This window comes from Halichoeres trimaculatus, unplaced genomic scaffold (genome assembly GCF_033239565.1).
Source record: "Halichoeres trimaculatus isolate MK-OKI-2021-1 unplaced genomic scaffold, fHalTri1.1 fHalTri1_scaffold_6, whole genome shotgun sequence".
Lineage (NCBI taxonomy): Eukaryota > Metazoa > Chordata > Actinopteri > Labriformes > Labridae > Halichoeres > Halichoeres trimaculatus.
The window spans coordinates 13,510,864-13,536,976 of NW_027437184.1; the positions used below are offsets into that span (position 1 = coordinate 13,510,864).

The following is a 26,113-nucleotide window of genomic DNA, read 5'->3' on the forward strand; positions in this document are numbered from 1 at the left end:
CTCTGCTGATGCATTTAAGGAGTTGATGAGAGGGTAAAACCTTTCTCTGAATGTGTGGGACTCAAGCCTCAGATTTTATCTTATTTTTTTGCAAACATGATGCAAAGGGGAATTCTTACATTGGTGCTGTTGATGTAAACACTCAAGTTCCTCAGCAGCTCCGTCTCTGTGTTCTTCTTGTGAGTGTGTTTGTTCTTCTTCACATGGTTATCCAGGATTTGATGCACTTTGCAGAAGAACTTATTCTGAGAAAGAAAAACAACATTTTACCCTTCAGACGGTAACTATACATCACGGCGACTTCTTTTAAACTTTTAATTTATCTTCTTCAGTTACTGAATTTGGTTAAGCCAATTGTAGAAAACTTTAACTTCTTACCCCACAACCCTCGCTGCCTTCACTCAGATCTGACACATCTTCAACAAAAATTTCCTACAGAACAGAATCAGAATTTATAAATATTGTTTTGGCATCTTTTACTTAAAAATACAGCTATGCACAAGCTCTTACCTTGGTGACAGAGTTGTTGTATTTTGTTGCCAGGTCAATGATTCGGTTGAGGTTGAGGTTGTGTCCAGGCCTGTGGCCAGTCGGATTTGCAAAGCCTGGACTGAGCAGCATCCCCATAACAGGTACCAGAAGAAGCATCAGTGTCTTCATGATTTTAACTCGCTGGCTGTTGATCTCACAGAGAAGCTGTTCCACTGATCACTCAATTATGCGTTTGCAGCTTGTTCTGAAGTTCTGTCTGAAATGCACCAGATTTATACCTGCCTTGCCCACGCCTTTGCCACATTTCTTCCCCTCAGTACGAAAAAAAAAAAAAAAAAAAGGAAAGCGGCAAGTCTGCAGTGTTACATGAGATAAGATTGGTTTGATTAGGCTGCGGCTGATGAGCAACTTCACAAAACTGAGCTACTTTTCTCTGAATCCAAAAGGATGGTTGCCATTCTAGATAAGAAAAAAAAAACCTTTTAGACAATTGATTACTCAGGTAAAAAGAGAGACAGTCATGAGTTGCATTTTATGTCTTTTGCAAGACATTTAATGAGCTCTCAAAGCAACAGACATGGGAACAGAAGTGCAAACAGAAATGTTGCTTTTGTTTTTTTGAAGAATGTGTTGTCGCTGGACATAACAGAATAACAGCTTGAGAAGTAATGGATAAAGGAAACCATTTGTAAACCCACCAATAAATCTTTTGTGGTGAACTGGAGAAAAAGTTAGGTCTGTGACTGAAAACAGTTTAACAATCGAGTGTTTGAGATTCAACAGAATGAAACTATGCTGGAAATCAGAAATGCTGCATTTTATGTGACGAATATTTGACAGTATCTCAGTATCACTTGATCATGCAAGTATTTCAACCTTTCACTGATGTTTTAGTGCAGGTAGGATGAGAGGGAGTTGATGCTGCACTTTGTGATCTCAGAGTTCTGGTCCTGGTTCTTACGGATGCGGTAGAAGTGCTCGATGTAGCTGGAGCGCCCCAGCAGCTCCACAAAGTCCTCGTCATGGGTGATGACCAGCAGCTGGAAGTTCCGCTGGCGAGAACGGCTCTTAATGATTCTGGTGGAAGAGAACATAAAATGTGTAAAGTGCATTCTGAAGTATGTTAAATCAGGCAGTGCTTCCCAAGTCATACACATTATGTCTGCAGAGATTAGAAGATTTTTAGTCTTTCGATTTGATCCTTAGCTATTAAACACATTGAAGGGCATACTGCAGGTTAAAAACTACTGTTAAGAAATTGATAGAAGAATAACTCAAAAATAATTTACTGAAGTAAATTCCTCAATTAATAAACCACAGGGTCTTCTGGAGACATTTTAGCGCTTTTATTTTTACTTCCGCACTAAAAAACATAATTTGAACAAGACGTCACAGAAGGGAGTTCCTCTGGTTTTGCCTTTGTTTAACATTGATAAACATGGATCTGACTGTTACTCCTGTTAATGACGAGGAAGAAAATCTCAATTCCTATACATATGATGGTCCTCATGCTTAAATAATGGAAAAAAAAATTATGAGCCTGTTAGGAAAGATGGAGACCAGGAACAGTGCAGGTTAAGGAGGAATAACGACCGTAGGACAGCAGTGGAGAACGGAGCAGGTGTCTCGTGATTGAGCGCTGTTAGCTAGTGATATGTAGCCTAATGCTGTGTTCACATAAACATTTATAAAGTTTACAATTGGATACACTGAATTAAAAAACAAGTAATAAGTGCTGATTATAAAGTAACGCGCTTTGAGCCATCATGATAAAGCCCGTAGAGAGAGAAACAGAGGTCTATCAGAGGTCTATCCACTAATCTAGAGTCAGAAAAGCAAGACTTGGCTACGGTGCTCAGCTCAGGTTTCTGTTGAGTTGAATATCGGGCTGAATCTCTGACAAATCCTTGTTAATCAGTCTGTCTGTCACAGAGAGCTGGGCTGGGGGCTGCTGCTACTGTCAGTGAAGCTGCAATGTCTGTGTTTTTGTGACAAATTCAGAAATGGAGTCCCCTGTTGTCACATGCATGAAACGAATCCGAGCACAAAAGCTAACTCAACGTGTCCAAAAAGCGGACTTGATGTTTGGTTAAGCTAATATTTCTGCATCCATCCATCCAAACCCATCTTAATAATCTAAATAAATGGTCAAATTAAATAGTGTTTTGGAAGAAACGCAAAAAAACATGAACTGGAATGCCTGATACCACTCATGACCAGTCCCCTTTTCCACATCATTTGACACGATGTTGAAAAAAGAGCTTTTTAAAAAGCTTTACCGAAAACAGCCACTTCTTCCTCTAAATGTGTGCCTTTTTTGCTGAGCATCATGTAAAATCAAAGATTATTTTATTTACAGCCATTAACAGACAATGTTAAGTGTTAATTTACAAAAGAATTTAACCTGCAATTTTCCCCATTAACTGCCAGACCTCTATTACATTGACTGTAAATCGAGATAAGACCAATCTTTGCATCTTCATCAGTCTTGTTAAGATTAAAACTTTAAAACTCCTGTCCTGGATGTGTGTACTTACTCGACAAGAGCATGAGCCAATGACTCAATGTTGTCTCGGTCCAGGTTGGTGGTGGGCTCATCCAGGGCCAAAATCCCACAGTTCAGACAAAAGGTCTCTGCCAGAGCGAGACGGATGATCAAGGATGCTAACACCTGGAGAAATATTTTTAATTCAATCACAAACTAAAGAAGAAAAAAAAAAAACTGATGAAAATCCACAAATTTCAGACATTTGGCTCTGTGTTTTCAACAAAACAGAGAACTCGGGTACCTTCTGACCAGCACTGCAGCGGCCCCTCATATCCAAAGCTGTGTCTCCTTTCACCATAACTACTCTGTAGTTGTAAACCCTTCGCCTCACTCCAGCAGACGAGTTCTCATCCATATCGGACCTGATCTCCACATACTCAATGTCTGGAGAGAGACATAGAGAGGGAGGGGGAAAGAGAGGGAAAGAGAGGAGGATAGAAGGGAGAGGAGGCAGAAAAAATTAGAGCAAAAAAATTATACAGATAACTACAAATACATCACATGACGTGTGTTTGTGCATATCTGTGTGCATGTAGCACCTTGACCCCTGTATGTGCTGCGCCACAGGTCTCTGATAATCTTGTTGATCTCATCCATCTTCATACTGTGGAATTTCATGATCGTTCTGGAAAAAAAAAAGGACAATAAGATAGGTCCAAATGAAAACATTGCTCTTCATGTAGTGTTTCTTTGCACTTGTTGGTTTTAGATGCAGGGTTTTGAAGCATATTGACACCAGAAAATGCTGAATCAGACTAAGTCGGAGTGGGCTGTAGCTCTCAGTTTGTATAAATTGTATTTAAAATAAATATACATTGAGTACAGCTGCAAACAAGGTGTACACAAGAAGTGGGTGTAGTTTCCTGATGTCATAAGTGGAGCTCATGAAACTGCCTCAAAGTAGCCACCAGAGGGCAAGTCCACCGCTTGAAAAACAGGGCCCGTCTTCACAAACAGTTTACAGTTTTATTTAAAGCATCCTTGTGACAGCCCAGTACCACTTGCATAAGACAAAAACGGAGGCAGCGTTGTAGCAGGCAGTGGTCGATGAGAAAGTTAAATACATTGCGAAAGTTCAGCCATTTTTTTTTCTTCTCCATGTCTCACTAAAGCCTTGTGTTAGGTAGTAACAGCAACACTGCCCCAACGGTTTCCAGTGGTACTGCCCTGTTTGGTTAATGAACGCAGCTGATCCATCCTTAAACAGTCCAGTAAAAGAGCATATGAAGCTCAACAACATTCATGCAACTATTAACATCAAAGAAACCAATGTCAGCAGCCATGACCTAAACGATAGACTGCAACACTGTATGAGAACAACTTGTATGCCATTTCTTCTTCTTATGTGCAATTTGAAGTCACATCCATAGAAATAACCCAAGAGTTAAAGCTAAGGTGGGTCTTAGGCCTGGTTTCAAGCCACACCTCTAATTATACAAATGCACCCATAACTATTAGTCTTTAGTTAGCCTGTGTTGGCTAAATGGTGAACGCTGTCCTGAGCAATACATACTTCTGCATTGATGTGTCTATGTTGTTTGTGACACTGCAATACCCTTCCAAAACACATGAGGCAGTGTGGTCTGTACATCGTTTTCTGCTCGCTTTGCAGTGCTAGAATGAAGCTGACACCTTGTTATATTTCATATAACATTTGTTACAAGGAAGAATACAGTGAGGACATGTTGAAGTAGATGAAGTTCACTGCTGATGTAGAGCCTATGTGCCAAAAATCTAGAAGTGCTGTAAATAGAGGAAACATGATGCTCCCTAGCAGACAAGACCCATAGCTAGCATTCTGTGTCACATCTATGTGTAGTTTAGGGATGGGTACCTTTTACGCTTGAAACAATACGGTACCGATCCCCGGAACCTGGCAATCGGTACTGGTACTCAACAGTACCAATTTTCGGTACTTTTTTGTGTTTACATGGTAAAAAATATCATTTTTATAATGATTAAACATATCTTTTTTTCAACTTAACATATTAATTCTTCAATATATAACCTTGCAATGCTGTGTTCATGTCCAGTTTCGAAAATCGCCTTCTCTTCCACTCCCTCACAGTCTCAAGGATGCGTTTAGGTACCTAAACATGGAACCTTTTGATTTTGTGTACATCAGTACCCGGTACTTTGGACAGAATTCTGTCGGTACCTATAAAAGTATCCAATTCGGTACCCATCCCTAGTGTAGTTACACATTGAAAAAATGCTACGCAGACCTACATCGCACGCTACACTGTAGCAGGCTACGTCATCAATTTGGCTTAGAAATATAAGCAATCCGTAAATAGAAATGAAACTGTTTAACAAATCTGGGTGTGAACATGTTCAACTCAGCTTAAAAAATGAATAAAGTAGCATCAGGGTAAAAAGAACTTCCATGGGTTTAGGGGACTGCCTCAAGTGTACATTAAATGAACTGCAGTTTTTTGCATTTTCTTTATTATTGAATACTGGAGGCTGATGCTTGGTCAAATCACATCAGACCCACAAGTCAGATGAAGATTTTCTAGTTTTGTGCTTGCAAAAGTAAAATATGAAGACTGTCACTGCATTCATGTGAGCTTGAATGTTTCAAATAGATGAAAAGATTTCAAAATGAGTAAAATATGCTCAAGGAAGAAACAGGATATTACTGCTTGCAGAGATCAAACCCTTGGCCAAAAAAAAAAGATCAAACACAGACCTTACCAGTGTGCACACCAGCACGTACACATCAAGGGAAGTTTTTTGTTTTTTTATTAAAACTGACACAAGTGGAAATCATCACAGCGTGCTGCTGCAAACTCACGTGTGGCCTGACAGGCACCCAAAAGTGCGATAAGTTCTGATTTGGTTTGAAAAGTTGGTGTCACGTTTGTTTTAGTCATTGCATTGAAGCAAATGCATCAAATATGAACAGATAATCAAGATATTTAAGGAAGTAAAAGTGGCATGCATTATATACTTATTAAGCATGATCTAACATGTTGCAAACATTTCTTCAGTTTTATTTTTAATAACTGTGGGCCATAGCTTAAAAAATAAGTAAAATATTTTAGAATTTCAGATGATTTTATACATTTTGAGTCAACATGAAAAACAACATATTCATTGGTCTGTTGATATAAAAACACACGAGGAGAGCCAGATGGATGCTGCCTTCCGGCCTACCAAGAAGCATTTGGTCTATAATCTTTAAGTTGACGAGAAACTGATGTGTGGTTTGAAAGCACTGAAGTGATAACAGTATTACCAACAGAGAGCCTTCTGAGGACCATATATGTATGCTGGATAAAAAGATAAAACGTGGAAAGAGCACTAAAGTTGACCAAATCTTACATGTTACTAAGAGTTGGTTTATGGTCCGTGACTCTTTCGATTACTAACTTTAAGTGGTGACTAAAATGCAATTCTGATAGGCTTTAAATGAGGAGAGGAAGTAGCATCTTAACATTTGATTTCAAATTGAGGTTGATTGCAAGGCTACAGTTTTGTTTGATTTCTTTTTTAACTGCAGAAAAAAAAGAAAAATGGCTTTTAAAACTTCGCCACATCTTATTTTGTGACCATAATCTTGAAGTACAGAAAGCTAGAACCACAAAAGAATGAAGGTCACTCATAAGGTGAAAATTCTCTCACTCTCACTATCCCCTGCAAGCATCCTTTGAGAATTGTACTTCTCTTTCACCAAATGTATCAAAGGATCAATTTATAAACAGAGTCTGTTGTGATAAACAGCCTTTTGCTTGTTGACGGGCTTTAAACAGGATTCATTCATATGAAAAACAATGATGAAAACATACTTGCTGCACCAAAAGCAATCAGAGTCAAACACTTATGAAACTATTTCTGACTCAGTCATTTGACAAAAAAAAAATGATATTGTTGATTAGCCAACACTTCCTTGTCTCAAGTCTCTTTTTTTGCACACACAATCATTTATTGAAAGTGAGAGACAGAGACAGAGGCAGTTTCATATTAACTCCCAAATCAAAAAATCTCACCAAGAAACCGTTTTCTGTGTACTCAGAAGCTGTGACCTGGATGTATGGTCTGCTGGAAGGCTGCTGAGGCCTGCTTCATGATCTTGATAACAGTGCAGACACTGATGCATTAGCTAACCCACACATACGGGTAAAAGATGCATTTGCAGACTTTAAGATTCTATCTGAGAGGCTCAGTTCAAACTTCCCCACAGGGGCTCACACAGGCAGCCAGTGCTTGGTTCATTTCCCTTCCAAACCCCTGTTTCCAGACAAAAATAGAAATGGTCATGCAGCCGAGGATATATATATATTTTTTCAGGATTCAATGTTTTAAGGGACCTTAAATGAAAGAATAAAGAGCGAATTGGTTCACGATAAAAACTTTTTTATACTTTATTTGCAAATTCAAGTCCTTCAGCATGTTGGATGTATTGAAATTCTTTTGATTATCAAGCTAATAATAAAAAATATCACTTGCAAGTTTTCATTAAATTAATCAGCAACTTTAATGTGAAGTAACGGGCATTATACTATGATGCATGCGATAGCTGTGTGGTTACATTTTCAGGAATCATATGATACGATCACTTTTCAACCAAGTTGATGGTCTGCCAAGGGTGGTTTTCCTTGCCAACCCAAATCTTGATACTTTAAGTCGATACATAAAGTGCAGTGATAAGAAGAACTTCACCTTTGTCTCGTAGCACATAAAGTCATTCCTCAGAACGAAATGTTTGATTACATTCAACTCGCCACAAACCCTTAAAATGCTTGGTTTGCAATGATCAAGGTTTATGCAAACATTTTTGCAATTCTACTAGTTTTTATCTTTGATTTTGACTTTTTACCCTTTAGTCATTATTCACTTTGAAGCTTTTTTTTTGTTTTAGTAGGTTCACATCAATGCTGGTCAGATAGTCTCTTTCTTCGTGCCTGTTTCTTTACCAGAGATAAGCTGGTATGGATTTTTCAGGGCCGATGCTGATACCGATTATTAGTAGTCAAAGAAGCCTTTAACTGATATTTGGAGCTGATAATTATTTGCAGTTGAAGTGAAAATATTGGTGTCAAAACTTCAAATAATACAAACTCACACACTTAAAGTTCAAATGCCTTTAAGCATATTTATAAAACAGCTCCCAAGCCCAGCAGCATGTCTTATTAATTTGAGAGAAAACTTTAAAAAAATAAATAGCTCCCTACAGTTTTCTACAGTTGGAGTTTCCAAAATTTTGATGTAACTGCAATAAACTGCAAATAAACTGGAATGAATTGAGTTTGTGCTGCTTTTTATAGGTATGCAATGCAGTTGCATAAATTTTCTGTTTAGTTTTCACATGACTTTGAGTTTAAATGTTTTGGCCATCAAGGGGTTCCATAGCATAGACAGGTAGAAACTCTGTGCAGAGTAGCATCAGCAAGCAGCCCCTGGATCTCTGCAGTTTAAATCATTTCTTGTCATTTTAAGAGACAGGATAACACATTTCTGTGTGTATTGATAAGACAAGTGATTTCTTTATGTCTGTCAAAGTTAGAATAAGTTCATAGACAGTAGTCATGACTTTAAATGCATTAGTCTGTCAATGGGATTTTCCACTGACGTTAGCATTAAGCTAGCGGACTTTCACTAACCAAAGCTAGCAGGTTAAGATTCACTACCTTATGCTCACTTAGACTGTATAAATTGTTTGCTAACTGTTTTACTGTGCCTTTGTGTGTTGAGTCTGAATAAATTACCAAACCAACAACAACAGTCTCTCTTTTCACTAAGAACTGTCCAGCGATCTGCTGAGCTACATAACTGACAAACAACGGGAGTCACGAAAAAGAGAAGTTCCTGCACTTTCCACGTCAGTGATCACTCTCTTTTCATTCATATTGGGCTGTAAAACATCAAACCTGTTGACCCTTGGTCTGGCTCTGCTCAATATGTCTGTTAGTCGTCATAGTCAAGCTCAATACAAACAGATTTCAACACTGTTTTATTTCGAATTTCACTAAGTATTTTTAGGTAGTTACTGGTCGCGACTTCCTGTCCAGCTCGATCTTCCCTACGCTGAATTTATGTGTCACAGCTCCGCATCCAGCAAAAATAGGATGGTTGTGTATTACCTGCAACATGACGGACCAGCCACACAGACTGACTGCAATGGAGCAGATCCAATGTAAGTTGACACACTGACTTGAATTAAAACCTGTCTGATTTATTGCTGTGACAGAGTGGAGATGGACTAGAGACACCTCTGGTGTATTTCAGCCGTCATGGTGTACCTTTTGCCTTTTCAGAAGCAAGACTTGTGTTAAACTAAGATTGAATATGTTATAAAAAAAGATGCAACAATATATGCTACTTCTTGGTGTGAACCCGTATACTTCATGACATCCTTGCACAAGTCAGTGCCCAAGACCAGATGGTCTAGAGATCTGGTTCCGCTCGATGGTGCATATTTGTTGCAGGTATGTGGTTGCTCAGAAACAGGTGGATCGTTTCGTTTAATATGATTGATCTTGACAGTCTAGTCTGCATTGATGATGATTACCTTGGCAATGAGGGAATACAAATACTCAGTACACCAGGGGGGCTCTCTTCATCCACATTTTTAGCATTTTGCTGAAAGTTAAAAAATACAATCATGTGTGTTGTATTACGTACATTTTATGAGGAAGTTATGTGCGAGATTGCTGGGGGAATAACTTAAAAGGAGAAAAGTCCATAGTTACTCAGCAGCTACATATCAATCATATTTACCACAACACAACATAAAGCACAATAGATAAGACAGTCATTAAATCATGACGTGTCTGACTACTCCTACACAAAGGAAACTCAACCTCCACAACCTGTCACCTTCTCACCACAAGTGTCGTCACTGCTTTAATTTCTGTGCTACAGCTAGAAAGGAAACGGGCTGAGCTTCTTCCATTGAAGGGGTCTACAAGGTGTGTACTGACTGGCATTGCGCTAAGTAACTGAGGTTTAACTCTTATCAGAATGATCAGCGGGTTTCTTTCATCAGCCACTCTTACATTAACAGATTTACAATTCCTTTTTTCTGTTTCCTCTACAACTGTACAAGTGCTGCAAGATTATCAAATTGCTATTGGGACTTCAGAATGTGCAATTATGCAATTGCACAAAAGGCTGCGATTTGTAGTTCAAAGGGATATCAAATGACTATTCAAAATGCGCCTCTGTGTTAACAAACGTTACAAGCTCTGAGACGTCTGTCAGCTGCTATGACTCTGTGTTTAAATGCACAGCAGCAATGGCAGTAAATTGGAACTAACAAAACAATCAAAACTAGAATGTCGTGAAAATGTTCTTGTTTCTTTTTGACCCAGATGGACACAAATTTTGTATGGTCTTTATCAATATTACAAAGGGTTTAACTTAAACTTGTAGCCTTCTTAACTTCAATTGGAGAGAGAAGGGCATACTACACAGCCATGAGTGCTTGAGAGTTGTGTGGCATTTACCTGGGGACCAGTTGAGTCCTGTCTTTCACTGTAACACTCAATTCCATGGACGAAACCCTCCACTCAGCATAAAACCGTCTGTTCATTAGGAAGTTACCCGACGTACCTGTGAAGAGGTTTGTGCTCTCAAGCAGGGGCATGGCCAGACTTTTTAGACCGGGGTGATCTGACCACGGCAATGACTTATGCAGGGGGGGCTTGAAGTTTGGGAACACCCACTTCAAAAGCAGCATTTATTGTTTCAGTTATTTACTACAAACAAGGGTCTAAAGAGGGCTTAACAGTCCACGTCATAAAGATGTGCACACATTTTGAACCCAGAGGCAGCGTTTAGCTTTTGAACCCAGAGGCAGCGTTTAGCTACGTTCATTCAGATGAGTTAGTGTTTTTTCAACACTAAATTCAACCTGTTAGCAGCATCAAAATGCACAGTTGTTCTATGGTCAGTTATCAGAAACATTACTATCCAACAGAGGCCATGTCTTTCAGGGTATGAGCTTACAGAGCAACCTGTGCTTTTGCAATAATAGCGACCATGCTAACTGGTGACTCTTGGCTGATGGTATCAGTGATTAATGGCCACAAGTCACCAGCTAACAGGGTAACACTTTAAACTGAAACACCAGCAATATCTGTGGGTCTGTAATTAAAAGGCAACTGCGGATTTTTGACACCTGGACCTTATTTATAGGTGTGTGCATGCTCATATACTCACTCAGACAAACATCGTGCAGCTCGGAGTTCTTCAGAAGTTATTTAGATCCAACCGATTTTAGCCGCACTTAGCGGGGGCCACGGCAAGGGAGCTTCAGCGCGGAACATAATCTCTGCAAAATCACTCATTTCGGCTATATTTTTTCATCCATTGCCAGTGTTACCACAAACACACTCCTCTTCTGTTGCCATAGGTGAACACTGTCCACAAGCGCACCACCAGTTCGCATTGAGTCGTGGACGTGCTCCTGTTTGTTGTTCTCGAGCCAGCTCTTCGTCTCTCTCCCTCTGCATCCTTCTTTCATGGAGCTCATCGTCCATGTACTCAGGCTCAAACCGGTAAGGACAACAGTCAAACATTTGTTACCAGGTGAGTTCTGGGTCAGCTGACCCACCTGAAGACGGTAAACGAGCTGACTTTATGATAACACTGGCGATGGATGAAAAAATATAGCCGAAATGAGCGATTGTGCAGAGATTATGTCCCGCACTGAAGCTCCCTTGCCGTGGCCCCCGCTAAGTGCGGCTAAAATCTGTTGGATCTAAATAACTTCTGAAGGACTCCGAGCTGCACGATGTTTGTCTGAGTGAGTATATGAGCATGCACACACCTATAAATAAGGTCCAGGTGTCAAAAAACCAGAGTTGCCCTTTAAAAGTGTCATCTTTGTCCAATCTCAGTTAACCAGGTTTGACCAAACATGGAGTCACTGTAGAGAGTAAATAATAATAAGCCCATTGATATGGATAACAGAAACAGATTTTGTGATTATATTTTATGCCTTTATAAAAGTGGACAGGACAGTGGATAGAGTTGGAGTGGGCCAAACTGGTGCTTTACTCAATCCTGTGTGTGCACAGTAAAGGCTGTAACAGCCGCCTATGGAACCTTCTGTTCCATAATTCTCAAAAGCCCCCACATGGTGACCTGACAGGGTTTCGAAACTCCTGACATCACTGTCTAAACAGATTTCACTGACTTTCTAGCAGACAACCGGAAAAGGCAGAGGTAGATTTACTAACCTACTTTCAACTGGCCTGATTCAAAAGACAAAGGACCAATATCTCATAACAGGAAAACTACCAAAAATGGTTTGACAAAGACAGAAAACTTGGTCACAAAAATGCTTAGGCTCAAAACTGAAAGTCACAAAAAGGTGTTCAAAAAACACTGCGGGTATCTAATTAGTCTGAAATAAGTTTAATATTTTGTCTTCTTTTTTTACTCCAGTTGTTCATGGCTTTATAAAAAGATTAGAATTGTTTAAGGCAAGCTGATGTATGAATAATGAAGGACTCCATGTGTTTATATGTAACAATAAATGATTGTATTTCTGCACTTTCCTGTTTTGTCTACTCAGAATGAACTTAAAACTTAAATGAAGAATGAATTTGTTTTGTTATTGCGCATATGGTTGTATAAGACTTCCTCAGGCAATGTGAGACTAATGGTGTATATGGTCATGCTTTACAATGATGAATTACAATAGGACTGACAACTTTCTGACTGACACTTACTGATCAAGGGCCTTGTAGTAAAGATCCAGGTCTTTTATAACCAGCTCTGTGGTCCTCATTGTGATCATCTTGTTCTTGTAGCGTTCATCAGCTTTGTCATACTGATCCTCTCTCAGCTCTTTTCTAAAGGAAAAATAAAAACATTTAATGAGTGTGATACCATATTTTTAATGCAAGACGGCACTTATTGGTAAAAAAAAAATCAGCCTTGGTTGTTGATGTTTCTTTAAAAGGTGATAAATGTTGGATTTTTACCCAATGTTCCTCCCTTCAACAGATATAATATCAGCCCTGACTACTGTAACTGCTGTGTAAAAAGGTCTTCCTAATGGTTATTTCTCAAAGTCAGACTTATTCTATTTATACTTTTACACAAAGTCTGTTAAATCATATTTCTTCACAGCATGGTGTTGATATCACAATAAAAATCTTATCTCTTCATGTTGCGGACCAAACCACAGAATGGAGTAGCTCACCTGTAATGGAGGATCTCCTCCTCAAAGCCTTTTTGTCGTCCCACGGCAACACTGCGGTTCTTCTTTAAGTCTTCCAGTTTGCGCTCAGCCTCACGCCGTTCCCTGGGTAATCACAGAGAGCAATAAGGTGAAAAAAATGTGGCTGAACTCTAAACTGACCATAAGTAATGATTTCACATTCAAGTGTGACACTGCTTGTTTTTGGGAACTATCATGAGCTTTGTATATCTTGAATGCCTTTCAAGTTTTTTCATCTTATAAATACAAGAATGAAACTCTTACTGGCGGAGCTGCATGACTTGCATGTTGCCCATGTCTTTCATGAGGGCTTCACGTTTCACCACAACCTCTTTCAACTCTTCAACTCGCTTCCTTAATGTCAAGTTGTCCTGCAGCCAGCGCTCCTGGACCTTGGAACACACACGCACACACAGAAAAATAAATATGTTTTCACCTCTGGGAGGTTCACAATTTATCAGCAAACGGATCATTACTCTTTGCTGAAAGGCAAAAGATGATTCAATGTCACAGGGCTGAAGAAAAGAAAAGGTATACAACCCCAAAGACCCTGGATGTACCTTCTGAGTGTCTATGTCCTGACGGATGTTCCCCATCTCCTTGTTGATCTTCTCTTTATACTTCTCCGCCTCATGCAGTTGAGTGTTGGTTTCTTGAAGTTCAGACTCTTTTTGCTGCAACAGGAAAAAAAAAGGTCAAAATGTTGACAAATTTTTATCCTTATGTTGTCACAGCCAAACTTCCACAACTTAACTCAAGGAAAGCACGACACAAAAAAGGACAAGTCTGTGTACTTTAACAAACGAAACTGTATTTTTACTTTTATGTCTATCACAAATAATTGAGGAAAACAACACATGGATGTCTTAAGTGTGATATTCTGAAGACGTTACCTCTTTGTATTTGTCTTTGCCTTCATCCACATATTTGTTGATGTCTCTTTCCAGTGTCGAGATCACCTTCACTCGCTCTTTTATAGCACCGATCTGTCAGTGACATAATGTGAAGATGAAACATAGGTAGAGGAAGAAGATTAGCACTGTTAACTCTAGTTTGTCATTCTTACAAGAATCCATACAGGAAATATGACTTGGCTGATATTGTGTGAAACCTTCACCTTTGCTTGAGGCTACAAAACGGATGATTTAGAATAACCGGAAGAAACAAGGAGGGGGACGTTTATTCTGCCTTTTCCAGTCAACAAGGTGTTGAAGGATAGTTTTAATCTTAATGTATGTTGCCTGGTCAGAAAAACTGTAAAATGAAAAACACAGTGTGAATATGTCCACCTTCTCCTGTCCCTCGTCCTGCTTTTGTCTCTTGCGCTCCACCAGCTCCTGCTTCTCCTGTTGCAGCTTGTCCAGAGCAGCTGACAAAGGTGAGAGCTGCTCCTTTGCATCCTAAATAAATGAGAAGCAATAAAGGAGAAGTGGCACGTTTTTTAACTACAGAGCATTTAGTATATAATTCACACATCAATGTATCTCAGAAGGTACATTAAACAAACAAAATGACAATATGTACCCTGATGTCCCTGGTTAACGTTTGTATTTCAGTGGTGAACTCCACGCACTGCTCCTCCAGCTGCTGCTGTTTTTGCATATCACTGCTCAGCTGGAGTTTCTCTGCTCTCGTCTCGTTAACAGCACTTTTTAGCATCTGAATCTGATCCTGCTGGTCCTGGATCAGCTTACGTTTCAGTTCCATCTTGCTGGAGGCTGCAAAGAAAAGACAAGTTTATACACAGTCCAACTAAATATTTTGCTTGCACATCATTACCTTCTTCATCTGACTCTGGAAACCCAGCAGGGGACCAACGAGGGATCTTTAGTTTTACAGATGGAGGTCTATTATGTACTGAGCAGGCATGTTTTTGGCTGTAGACAGTAATTTTAGATTTCAATTCTTTTAAATATGCATGTTGTGCCTGTTCACAATGTTTTAATTAGGGCTATCACTTCAACACGTTAATTAGATTAATTAATTACACTGCAAACCAATGGGTTAAAAAAATTAACACAATTAACTCAGTGCGTCTTGAACAATCTTTTAAGAGCCAAAAGATATTTTTTTCTATGACTCTGTAAACATCGAAACTGCCTGAGAAGAGTGGACCCTCTTCTTTTATATTCCTCTTCCTGTTTTTGATCAAAAAACAGACAAAACATACTTTTTTCTGGTCGCATTCACCTCGGGCGCCCCATCCTTTGATCCTTTTCATGATCTACATTGTCTTTTCTCACAATTAAATCACTCTCTGACGCATTCTCAGTTCAAGTGTGAGCTGCCTGAACTTTTCTGACCCGCGGCATCTTGCTATACATCTGTCATCTCACATCTTCTCCTCATATCCATGCTGATCTGTCATCCAAAGAGCGCACCGCTCTCACCCACAGTAGTTTACGAGCATTAATTTGATTGACAAGCAGGAAAGGGTTGCAATCGATTTGACATCTATAGACATCAATGGCAGTGAACACAGACATTTTGATATTGGCCAGTTGAAAAAACTTGGATTTGAAAATCTAATCTTCTTCATGTAGTCATTTGATTAGTCATGCAATATAATTTTGTGATATCCTAGAATTCAAATTCTTTATTTCTTTATTTGGGGACCTTAAGCAGATATGAGATTAAAATGTGATTAATTAGATTAATTACAAATCCTGTAATTAATTAAATTAATGTTTTTAATTGCCTGACAGCACTAGTTTTAATACAGTTACAAACATCTTTTTCGATAAATTGGAATAAATCTAGAGGAATCACATCCCTGATAAGGTTTTTTTTTAAATGTCTCTTCTCTCTGACGTATTAGAGATTATGATGGATACATTCAAGTGAACTTTGAGGTTATGATTGTGGTTTTGAAGCAAAGCAGTGAAAGAATGAATGCGTAAATGGGATTTCCCTCTGAGTGGGTATGAGATATTATCTTACTGGTGTCAAGCTTGTGCTGAGTTTCCTGTTTCTCCTGGCTGACTTGCTGGATGGTCCTGGTCAGGTCCACTCCATGGAGTTTGGCTGCATGCTGAGTTATTTTCCTCTCCACTTCTCTGAGGTCCATCTGAAGAGAATAAAATACAGCACAGGTTAAAGACAGGAGAGAAGCCAGTGATGTGCTTTCTGGAGATTTGTTCTGCGTTATCGTGCCGTTTCTAAATCAATAAGATTACATGTTGCCAAAACTCAACCAGACCACTTTTCACTGCTGCTGTTATTGCAACTGATGGTCAGTGGTAAAATGAAGAGTTCTTACATAGCGCTTGTCTCGTCTATCTGACCAGTTCTAGTCTCTTTCACCCATTCACACTGGATTCATACACTGTTGGCAGAAACTGCTATGTTAAGGGACCATCAGTATCATCAGTATCATATTCATCCATGCACGGCTGAAGCTGGGATCAAACCTTAGACCTTCTGATTGAGAGATGACGGCTCTACTACTTAACCCCTGACATCATGAAAACAGAAAAAGAACAAGATACAGGTTTTCTGCTGTATCAGTAACAGAGGAATCTAAAGAAAGAGCGGATGCCAGCAGGAGCACGTCATTATATAAAGTTGTGGTTCTTTGGGGAGTGGTTTCTACATTGAAACATTTGTGCAAGAGACTTCGATCGTTTTAAATATTAAAAGAGAAAGAGGGAAAGAGAAAGAGCAATGTGAACACAAACAACGTTTTGGGGTAGACTCTAAAATTTTGGGAACCACATGTGTGGGTCTCCAGAGGTGAACTTTTAAGAGTGTAAAAAGTCAGAGGAATGGTACCAGGTATCTGTCCATAAGAGATATGTCCTGCAGACAGGCCTTGGCTGTATCCTCCTCCGACATCAGGGTACCAAGCAGAGTCTCGTGCTCCTCTACATCCCCCTTGAGCCTCTCGATTTCCCTGTTCACTGTCTGCAGGCGGTTTCTCAGCTCAGGCAACTCCTTCTCCTCAAGCAGTGTGATCGACTGCCTGGAACATATAAGTGCAGCAGAAAATAACTCGATGAGCATATTTCTTTAAATCTCCTGCAGAGATCTGGACTTGAAGATACCCATTTTCTCTTTGAGTGACTATAAATGTATCAGTACACCACAACAATTTCTGAACAATTTGGACTTGCTGACCACAGGGTTAAGGGACACCTGAAGAGACTTAAAAATAGTTTTTAGTCTTTTCATGTCCATAACTTTCATTTATGAAAACAAGAATGGGGGAATTCCTCATTAATAGCCATAACCTCACAAATGAATCTGAAAAACAAAGAAAAACTCTGAAAATGACCAATTAGTGCAAAGTGACTGCTTTTCTGTCTTGAAAATTTTTGTAGTTCTTTAATAATCTGTCTTGGTTAGCATAATAAGCTAATGATAATAAACCATCTCATATGACCTCAGTGAATTCAAGGATCTGGAATAAAGAAGGGGGGGGTTACTATAAAATGAAGATGACTGTTACTTGAGCTTATCATACCTCCTTTATCCCAAAAAGTGACACTTTATTTGTGAGCATGGATCAGCCCATACGTGATTTTTTTTGAGGGGTCTAAATTTCCAGGTGAAAATAACAGTTTGTCCAAATGTAACAGCGATGCAATGTCATATTTCTTGCTTTACAGGATACTTGTTTGTTTTTTTGTGATCTTTTCTTTTAATTTCAATGGGTTCAGATGCTCTGCAAAAACAGTTTGCAATACAAACACTCCCTGAAACAGTTACTCTTATAAAAAAAAGTGGCTGCTTGTTAACGACTCTCTCAGAAAAAAAACAGACACTGTAAAATGTGAATCTAGCTCCATCTAGTAGTGGAATGTAAAACCTGCACCCTGATTTGAGCAAAAAATAGACTCATCTGACTCTCTATCTAGAATATGGGTATGGAAATAGAGGAATAAGAGTTACTACATAAAGTAAAGTCAGATAACAGAACAGGTAAACACGTAAAAAGCTTTTACACTATTTTACCAGGATGTAGAGCAAGAGAAATACAACTTTACCAAAGAAAAAGCACTGGTGAATTCATCAGAAGCCACATACAGCACTTGTTTTGGGACCCTGAATTTCGGTTTGCCCTCCTGTTCCTTTTAATGGAATGCATTTCTCATCATGAATAAAATTTACTCTTGTCTGCTGTTTTTTTTTTTTTTAACCTGCATTTTGGGTAATTGATGCTCCAGAGCAAAATTGCCTGTTTATCTTTGTTGTGTAGCCAAAATATCAGGGATTTCTTGTTGTGTAACCAAAATGATACATGTTTATCCTGTTTTTCCTAAGAGTCTGTTTTTAAAATTCGTCAGTTGTTCAGTTTTTAAATTAAAATGGTTAATTAACGTTACTTATAGAATAACCTTCGATTGGTAAACATCTTTGATGAGTGCGTTTTCTTTTAACCGCTGCACATAAGGCCCACAGATGATAAATGTCTCTGTACCTGACAGGCCGCAGAGCCATCATATCATCTTTCTTTCTCTCCTTCCTCTTCAGGTCCTGCTCTGTGTTTTTCAGCTTGTCTGGAACCAGGCGTAGTTTGGACTGCATGTCACTGATAACTTCCTGCAGATCCGGCTCTGAGGGGAATGTCCGCTGGCACACAGGGCAGCAGGGTTCTCTCTCCTCAGTCAGCTGGCTGATGAACTGAGTGTACACTGCTGTGGCCCCGGCTAACATGGCTGCCAATCACAGAGGACAAGAAAAGAAATGTGTCACTATTTCCTTTTTGCGAGACAAATCGCAACACAATACCTAATACTGGAACTAGTTTGGGCTGATCCATGCTCATAAATGTCTGCATTCAACAGTCACCTCTTTGTTTGGAGACTTTTTCCAGGTCTTCTTGCAGTTTGCTGATGTCCTGCTCCAGATCCTGACTGCCACACACATTGAAGAACTTCTCTTGGTCGTTGGCTAGCTGCTGCTCTTTCTTTCGTACCTCAGCAGCAATGTGGCTTCTGTTCTGCTCATTTGATGCTAGATCCTTACTGAAAATCATAAAAGTCATGAGAGGAAGTGCAACACAACTGGAGATGATTAAGTTTTGTTGTATTACATGTTAATAAATCTTACTTGAGTTTGGCCAGTTTGTCTCTTGTGCTGTTGATTTCTTTAGACTTGGCATAGATCCAGTCTTCGAGCTCTCTCTTGTTAGGGAAATGACCCAGCAGTGACACCAGATCTTCGCTGTGACGAGACTTGATCTTGCGTACCTGTTCCTCCTTCTCTGTCTGGAGAAACGAAAGGAGGAAATATGAGAGGAGAGGCAGCTGAGAAAAAAGACAGGAAGAGGAAAAGCAGTGAGAGGAGAGAGGCACACAGGGGTTACCTTATCCTTTGTGAGCATGTCCATCTGTGTGCGTGCACTGGTGTGAGTATTGAGCATCTCCATCTCTTTGTCCAACTTCCTCTGAGCACGGTCAAGTTCAGTCTTTTCCCTCTGGAGCTCCTCTACCTCAGACTTTAGCTCCTCGACATTGGAGTTTTGAACTGCACTCTGTAGCTCACGTTCCTGGAGAACAAAGACAGAGAGACACATATAATCAAAGAAAACAAGACTAAAGGGTAAAAATGATCAGTGTGCTTTACTTATGCCACATTTCAAAACAAATCCAAAGATCTTTGTGCTCACCACTTTCATTAGCTCATTCTCCAGCTCTTGCAGTCGACTGGATGATCCCTCCAGTCTCTGCAGTTCTGCTCTGATGTTCCTTAGCTCTTGCTGTTTCTTCCCCTGTAGGTCCCTCTTTAACTCCACAGTTCTCTCTAGACCGGTCTTCTTGTCCCTCATTTCGTCAATGGATTGCTGCTTTTGCTGCTCCTTTTCCTGCAGGTCCGCCTGGGTGGACAGTAGATTGAAAGGACTTGGAAACCATAATCATTTACTGCAGAGTTATATTTGATCTGAATGTCTGTGGCTGAAAAAAAATCTGTTTTCTAAAAGTGCCACAAACTGACAAACACAGTCAAATTCACTCTTTACTTCTAACTTTTGTCTACCTTACCAGAGCCTGTGCGACTGTCTCTTTTTCCTGCTCCAGTCTCTGTGCGACATGACGATTGAAGCTCTCAAGCTGAAGAGACGTGAAGGGAGCCCGGTCGTAACCCTCCATTTCCAAATAAGATGACAGAGAGCGAACCTGGGGCAGAGACACTTCTATCAAACATGTTTCAAGTTTAATATATTCCACAACACTTTGGCTTAGTCTTTAGTAGGGGTGGGACAAAAAAAATCAAAATATGATATATCAGGAATTTTTATTTCATAACATCAAAATGAGGATTCTTTGTCAAATAAACTTTTTTTTTCAAATTCAAATTCTGCAATTCAGTCTGTTTATAAACTGGACAGGAAAAAAAGTTACCACTTTTCTCCAGCAGAGGGTGAAATGTTTCCCTCTGACTCACATAATGTACACCCCAGCACCCCAAGACCATAATAGATTTGAAGTGCAAGAATAGCATATCGCCCCAGCCCTAATATGGCAGTTGGCTTTAGTTTTGATAAATTAGGGGGCTTTTAGGGAAACTGGCACACCGACTGTATTTGATTTTGTTTGCCTCCTTACTTAACTTTTGTTCAATCAACATTTCATAAAAGTGAACTTGTGATGTGCATCCTTTTCTAAACAAGTGTCTTCAAATCTGCTGCATGATCCCATAGAGGTACAAGTTTCTTTCATACCTGAGTGTCACGGTTCCTGATGTTCTGCATTTGACGGTCAGCCTCAAGTTGTAAACGACCTATGAAAAAAAGAGAAGCAGATAAAGCGTAAAGGAAATGTTATTGTTAAAACAGTTATGGACGTTCACAGTCAGGTGTAAGTGTGTGTCTGTGAACCTTGCTCAACCAGGAGATCAGCTTTGACTCTGTTGAGTCTCTGGCACTCCCGACCAGCTCTCTCCAGCTCCTTCTGACAGTCCGTCAGCCTGCGCTCCTTCTCTCTCACCGTCCTCTGGTGGTTCTGGTAAACGTCCTGCAGCTCTGCGTCTGAACCCTGAAACACCTGCAGCAAACACACTTTACAGGTTTGGATCGGCTCTGAAGCTAAGTGAGAGTCAGAAGGTCGACTCCACTGGGTACCTTTTGCCCCTTGGTAAAAAATAAATCCGCCAAGTGAGCTTTAAAATGAGTCAGGACTTCAAACACCTCACAGCTGAAAAAAGGTAGTTTGTGTTATATTAAGTTGCTTTTCCTCACATAAAGCAGAGAGACATCCATAATTCACGCCATCACTTTAGAAATTTACATCTGCCCCCCAAATTTTTGGTCTCATTTCATTTGCCCACACTCCACTTTCTTTTCACAATCAATCTTTAATTATCTATTTCTGAAAATCATTTCTATCTTTACAACAACAAATGTTTAAATTTACATTCTTCATCAAAAAAAAAAAATCATCAGTTGACATGTCCCAATATCTTTAAGTTACCTGCTCCATGGTTTCTTCCAGCTCCTTGTTGTCCTCCTCCATCTGTTTCTTCCGGCTGTCTAAGGCTTTGATGTCGTTATCCAGCTTCATCACTTTCCCCAGTTTCATGTCAATATCCGTCAGTCTCATCTGGAAGATATTAATCAAGGTAACCTCTTACATTTAGGGTCCTTGTTTGTGCTCTTTCTTGACATGAGGCTACCACAATGTTTAAATCACATGATTAGCTCTTATTTTACACTTCTTACATTTGAAAAGATGATCAGACATACAGTTCATTACAGTCTGCTACAACCCCTCTCGTCATACACATAATGTTTTAGAACAAAGTACACACACAAACCTCAAGTGGATCAATTTGGTTCTCTATCTGCTGGATGCTGTCTTTGGAGGCTGTCAGCTGAGCTTCCTTAGTGGCTACAATCTCTCTAATCTGTTGGGCTTTCTCCTTGTTCTGCTTCAGGTAGCGCAACTCCACCTGACACTCTTTGACAGTTTGACTCTGTTTGAGACGGAGCTGACGCATCGTTTCCAGAGCTTTGATGTACCTGACAGGAAGACATAACAATCCTTAGTTCCTTTTCTAACGGTCTACTGTATTTTTGCTTGAAATTACAATAATTTTGAATAAAGTTAAAAGAAGAAGATAAAGAATGAGATGTCTTTACTTGGTTGCAGCAAAAATGGAGTCAAACTTGTCCTTCAGCGCTTTGCCCTCACTGAGCGGCCAGTTGGACTCTTCTTGGTGACAAAAGATGACATGATTTAGGACAGGCTTCGACACGCCAAGAGCCGAAATCATCTCTCGGTCCAGTTCGCCACACTTTGACGACAAGCTCACCTTCTCCCCATCCCTGGGTGAATAATAATACAGGTCACATGTTAAGAAGACTGTCATTTTAACATGGCACTATGCTTAAAAATAAGTGTTTGAAACAACAAGTTTAGGACTTTAGGACTGTCGCTTACTTCATTCTGGTGATGACCTGCTCCAAACTTTTGAAGGAGTAATTTTTCGCCTTCTGAGTGCAGGACATGGAGCGATGGATCGTCACTTTTTCCCCATTAACATCAGAGAAGAGAAGTCGAATCTGTGCTCGTACGTCTGTTTCATGGGCATCCTGGAATTAAGAAGGCATGAACGGAAGCTCATTGTTAAAATTTAGCCTACAAGAGTGAAAATAAATCAAACTTCTCAAAGGTACAGCATGTAGAAATTAGCTGCATAAAGCAGAACAGCCCTGGTAGAAATAGAATATAATATTTATCAGCATCTTAAGAAGTTGTGTTTTCAGCACCAGCGAGAAGACTGAGCAGGGGAGTGCTTTAATTTAGAATCTGACAGCTAGATATCTGTGATTCATCACACTGTACCTTTAGGTTAAAAGATCTGAAACAGCGGCAGGATTTGAAGAAAACATCAATCATCGATCAGGCCTGATCTCTTGTAATCCCAAAATACTTTATTGCTATGAAGTGTAAAGAGCTAGAATATATATCCTATCTCCAAAATCAATGCAGTGAGCTCACCTTTGGATCATGAACAAATGCTCCTCCTTTAGATCCAGGTGGAAGTTCTCCTGCTGTAGCATACTTAAGGCACTCAATAATAGTCTGAAAAAAAACAGGTAAAGGTCAAATTACAAACAAACATGAATACTTTGTAAAAACATGAATACTTTTAAAACTGAATAATTAGTAGGGAATCCTACTCCAAATGCATATGTGTCATGTCAAGGAGTGACAGTATTCTTGTGCACTACTTCACAGTCAAGCTTTCTTCTCAAAACATGCTCTTGTACCGTTTTTCCTGCTCCGTTGGGTCCGACAAGCACAGTCAGAGGGGTGAAAAAAGAGATGACTTGTTTGTCTTTATCCTCAATCCCAAAACTCCTCACTCCAAGGATACTCATCTTGTCTATTCTGGACATTTTTGCTGTCTGGGAGAAAAAAGGAGAGAGATACAAAGAAAACATAAGCAGAAGCTCTTACTTAGTATGCACTTAATCCATTTATGAAATCTACCAGAGTGTTTAAGGTCTACTGAAACTTGCATTTGATGTCTGCAACAATTTCCAGAGTTCAGATTTGCATAGAAATTGATCTAAAATCCTTAACCAAAACCCCCTAAGGATACAGAGGTCTGGATGGAAAGTCAAATATGGTCGTGTTGCTTATGTATTGTGTTGTGACGCATTTGCAATCTTATCAAGCTCAGTGGTGGTGTTGACACAAACTGCGTTATTGTATATATCCATTACACTTCAAAACTCCACAGCATAATCATACTAAGCAAGCTAATACCTTTCAGCGACCTGTTATCATTGAATCACACAGAAGTTGTAGTCAGTGAAGCTACTTTAGCACATGAATTAATTTGATAGTAACTCATCAATTTAGCAGGCTAGCTTAAGATGCAAGTTTGGCTGTATGGTATGCTACGCTGCAGAGTTACACTGTAAGTAATACTCATACGGAGCCTTGATTCTCCTCTGGTTTTGACACAACAAGTATTTATCTAGGTCATCGTAGTCTGCTTTGAAGTTTATGTAAATAATTTTACTCACAGGTCGGTGGTCTCATATGCTGGAAATGTGAAAGTACAGTTTTCGCGCTGTGGGGGATGTGACGTTGAAAGCGGTAAATTCCCACTTCCGGATTTTGGGGCTTAGAAATGACAACATAGAACAGAGACTCAATCAGCAGCAGTGACAAAGACTGGGGTACGTTTTTATCAGTCTGTTTCCTGGGTACAAAAGACACAAGCAGAAAAAAGAAATCAAGCTGTTTTTTCGTGTTGTGAAAAAAATAAAAAATAAAATAAAAACATGACGACTTGTTTTTTCGTTTTTGTGTTTTGTGCAAGGAAACAAAAAAACAAGAAACGGCACGTTTTTTTTTTTCGTTTTCACACAAAAAATGAAAATTCCACTTCATATTTTATTTTGTTTTGGGCAGTGCTTTGAAGCCTGACTGTGCTGTGCCCTTCACAATAAAAGTCTTTCTAGCAGGCATGAAGAACCGGACTTTTAGTGCATTGCCTGCATTTATTCCAAATCAACACAAGTGTTATACGCAGTACACACACACACACACACACACACACACACACACACACACACACACGTATGAATACATTTGTCACCCCCATAGGCCTATATATCATATCTGAATCAGCACTGACCTATTGATGTTTTAATCAGTTTTGTGATCATCAAAATACCCCTTTAAATACATAATAAATAGGCACTATTTGAGCAATGTAGACTATTTGGAGAACATTTAGGCAAGCAGGAACATGGAGCCCATGTTCACAATGATCATGTTCCCCCCGTGTAGACGTGGTTTCTTCACACTTTCGAAAATTTCTTATCTGAAAAACACTTTTGTATAAAAGGCAGGTCAAAAAAGACCTTTTTTTGCCCTGCCAAAAAAAGTGAAAACTCCACAAAATTTGGCCCGAGGGCTCCGATGTAGCATCCATGAGGCCCCTAGGAGTTTCCCGGGGGTGGTTCCTCGAAATCAGGTTTGGGTTAAACTTTTGGGAAAAGAAACTGGCCGTTTTTTTGGCATGCCAAAAGAATTGGAAACTCTACAAGACCTAGCCCCAGGGCTCCGATACTCCTAGGGTGCCACTGTGGGGTCCCTAGGAGCATCCCAGTGGGTTATCTCAAAGTGATGGTGTAGAAACACCACTAAATCTGGTCACTTCAAGTTGCAACAGAGGCGATACTCACAGGTACCTGTTTACTTCTGTATAACTCATTATTATTATGAACTGTGTTAAAACCACAGGTATGTGTAAGTGTATTTGTATGTATGAATGTATATGTAAACATATGTATGTATAAACATGTCATCATCACAACATAATGTATACTGTTATTCTTAGATGTCATATGACTACTTATGTGTGTAAATTTACAGTTCCCTGACTGCCTCAATTGTGAATGAAGCTGACTGGGTCAAGATTAAATTAGGCAGGAAAGCTTGGGGTAAAGCTGGGAGGAATCATTCTGGGTGATGTGTGCAGCCCACTCATACAATTTTAGGAAGCTTTAAGGAGAGTAGTGCTCATGTGAATGTAGCCCTATAAATAACTATCTTCCAACTAAATTACCAATATTATTATTATTATTATTATTATTTCATTTTTTGTCAAAACTATTGTTATTATCTTAAACTATTGCTTATAGTGCACAGAAGCAAGGGACCTTTGCAGAGGACAACTCTTGAAGTGTATAATAAATCCTTTGTTATCCATTATCATATCTGCACTCGAGGCCAAGTCTAGAACATGTTCATACACACAGTTTCATGTAGGCTATTTCACTCAATCTGCCAACGCAACTAAAAACAATTAGAAGTGAGTATTTAACATAGGAATAAAACTACTCCCAGCAGTACATGCTTTAAGTCATTATCAAAAGAACTGTACACTGAAAATCAATGAAGGTGCACAGTAATGGCTCCGATGTGGCACAG

The 26,113-nt window shown here is 39.5% G+C and overlaps 1 protein-coding gene across 1 annotated transcript; it reads right to left on the minus strand.

The window, feature by feature from the left end:
• Positions 1–1,090: 1,090 nt before the first annotated feature.
• On the minus strand, positions 1,091–24,304 carry rad50 (RAD50 homolog, double strand break repair protein). The gene is made up of 28 exons (XM_074672709.1): positions 24,196–24,304; positions 23,431–23,568; positions 23,159–23,242; positions 22,598–22,749; positions 22,297–22,482; positions 21,972–22,176; positions 21,629–21,757; positions 21,037–21,202; positions 20,881–20,939; positions 20,201–20,335; positions 19,828–20,034; positions 19,525–19,707; positions 19,269–19,426; positions 19,008–19,183; positions 18,637–18,874; positions 16,989–17,178; positions 16,158–16,284; positions 14,742–14,935; positions 14,507–14,617; positions 14,111–14,203; positions 13,778–13,891; positions 13,482–13,609; positions 13,200–13,301; positions 12,724–12,846; positions 3,580–3,665; positions 3,282–3,424; positions 3,030–3,163; positions 1,091–1,569 (listed from the first exon to the last, which is right to left on the minus strand). The coding sequence occupies exons 2-28, from the start codon at positions 23,557–23,559 to the stop codon at positions 1,383–1,385; spliced, it is 3,939 nt and encodes a 1,312-aa protein (XP_074528810.1). The 5' UTR covers positions 23,560–23,568; positions 24,196–24,304; the 3' UTR covers positions 1,091–1,382.
• Positions 24,305–26,113: the final 1,809 nt, after the last annotated feature.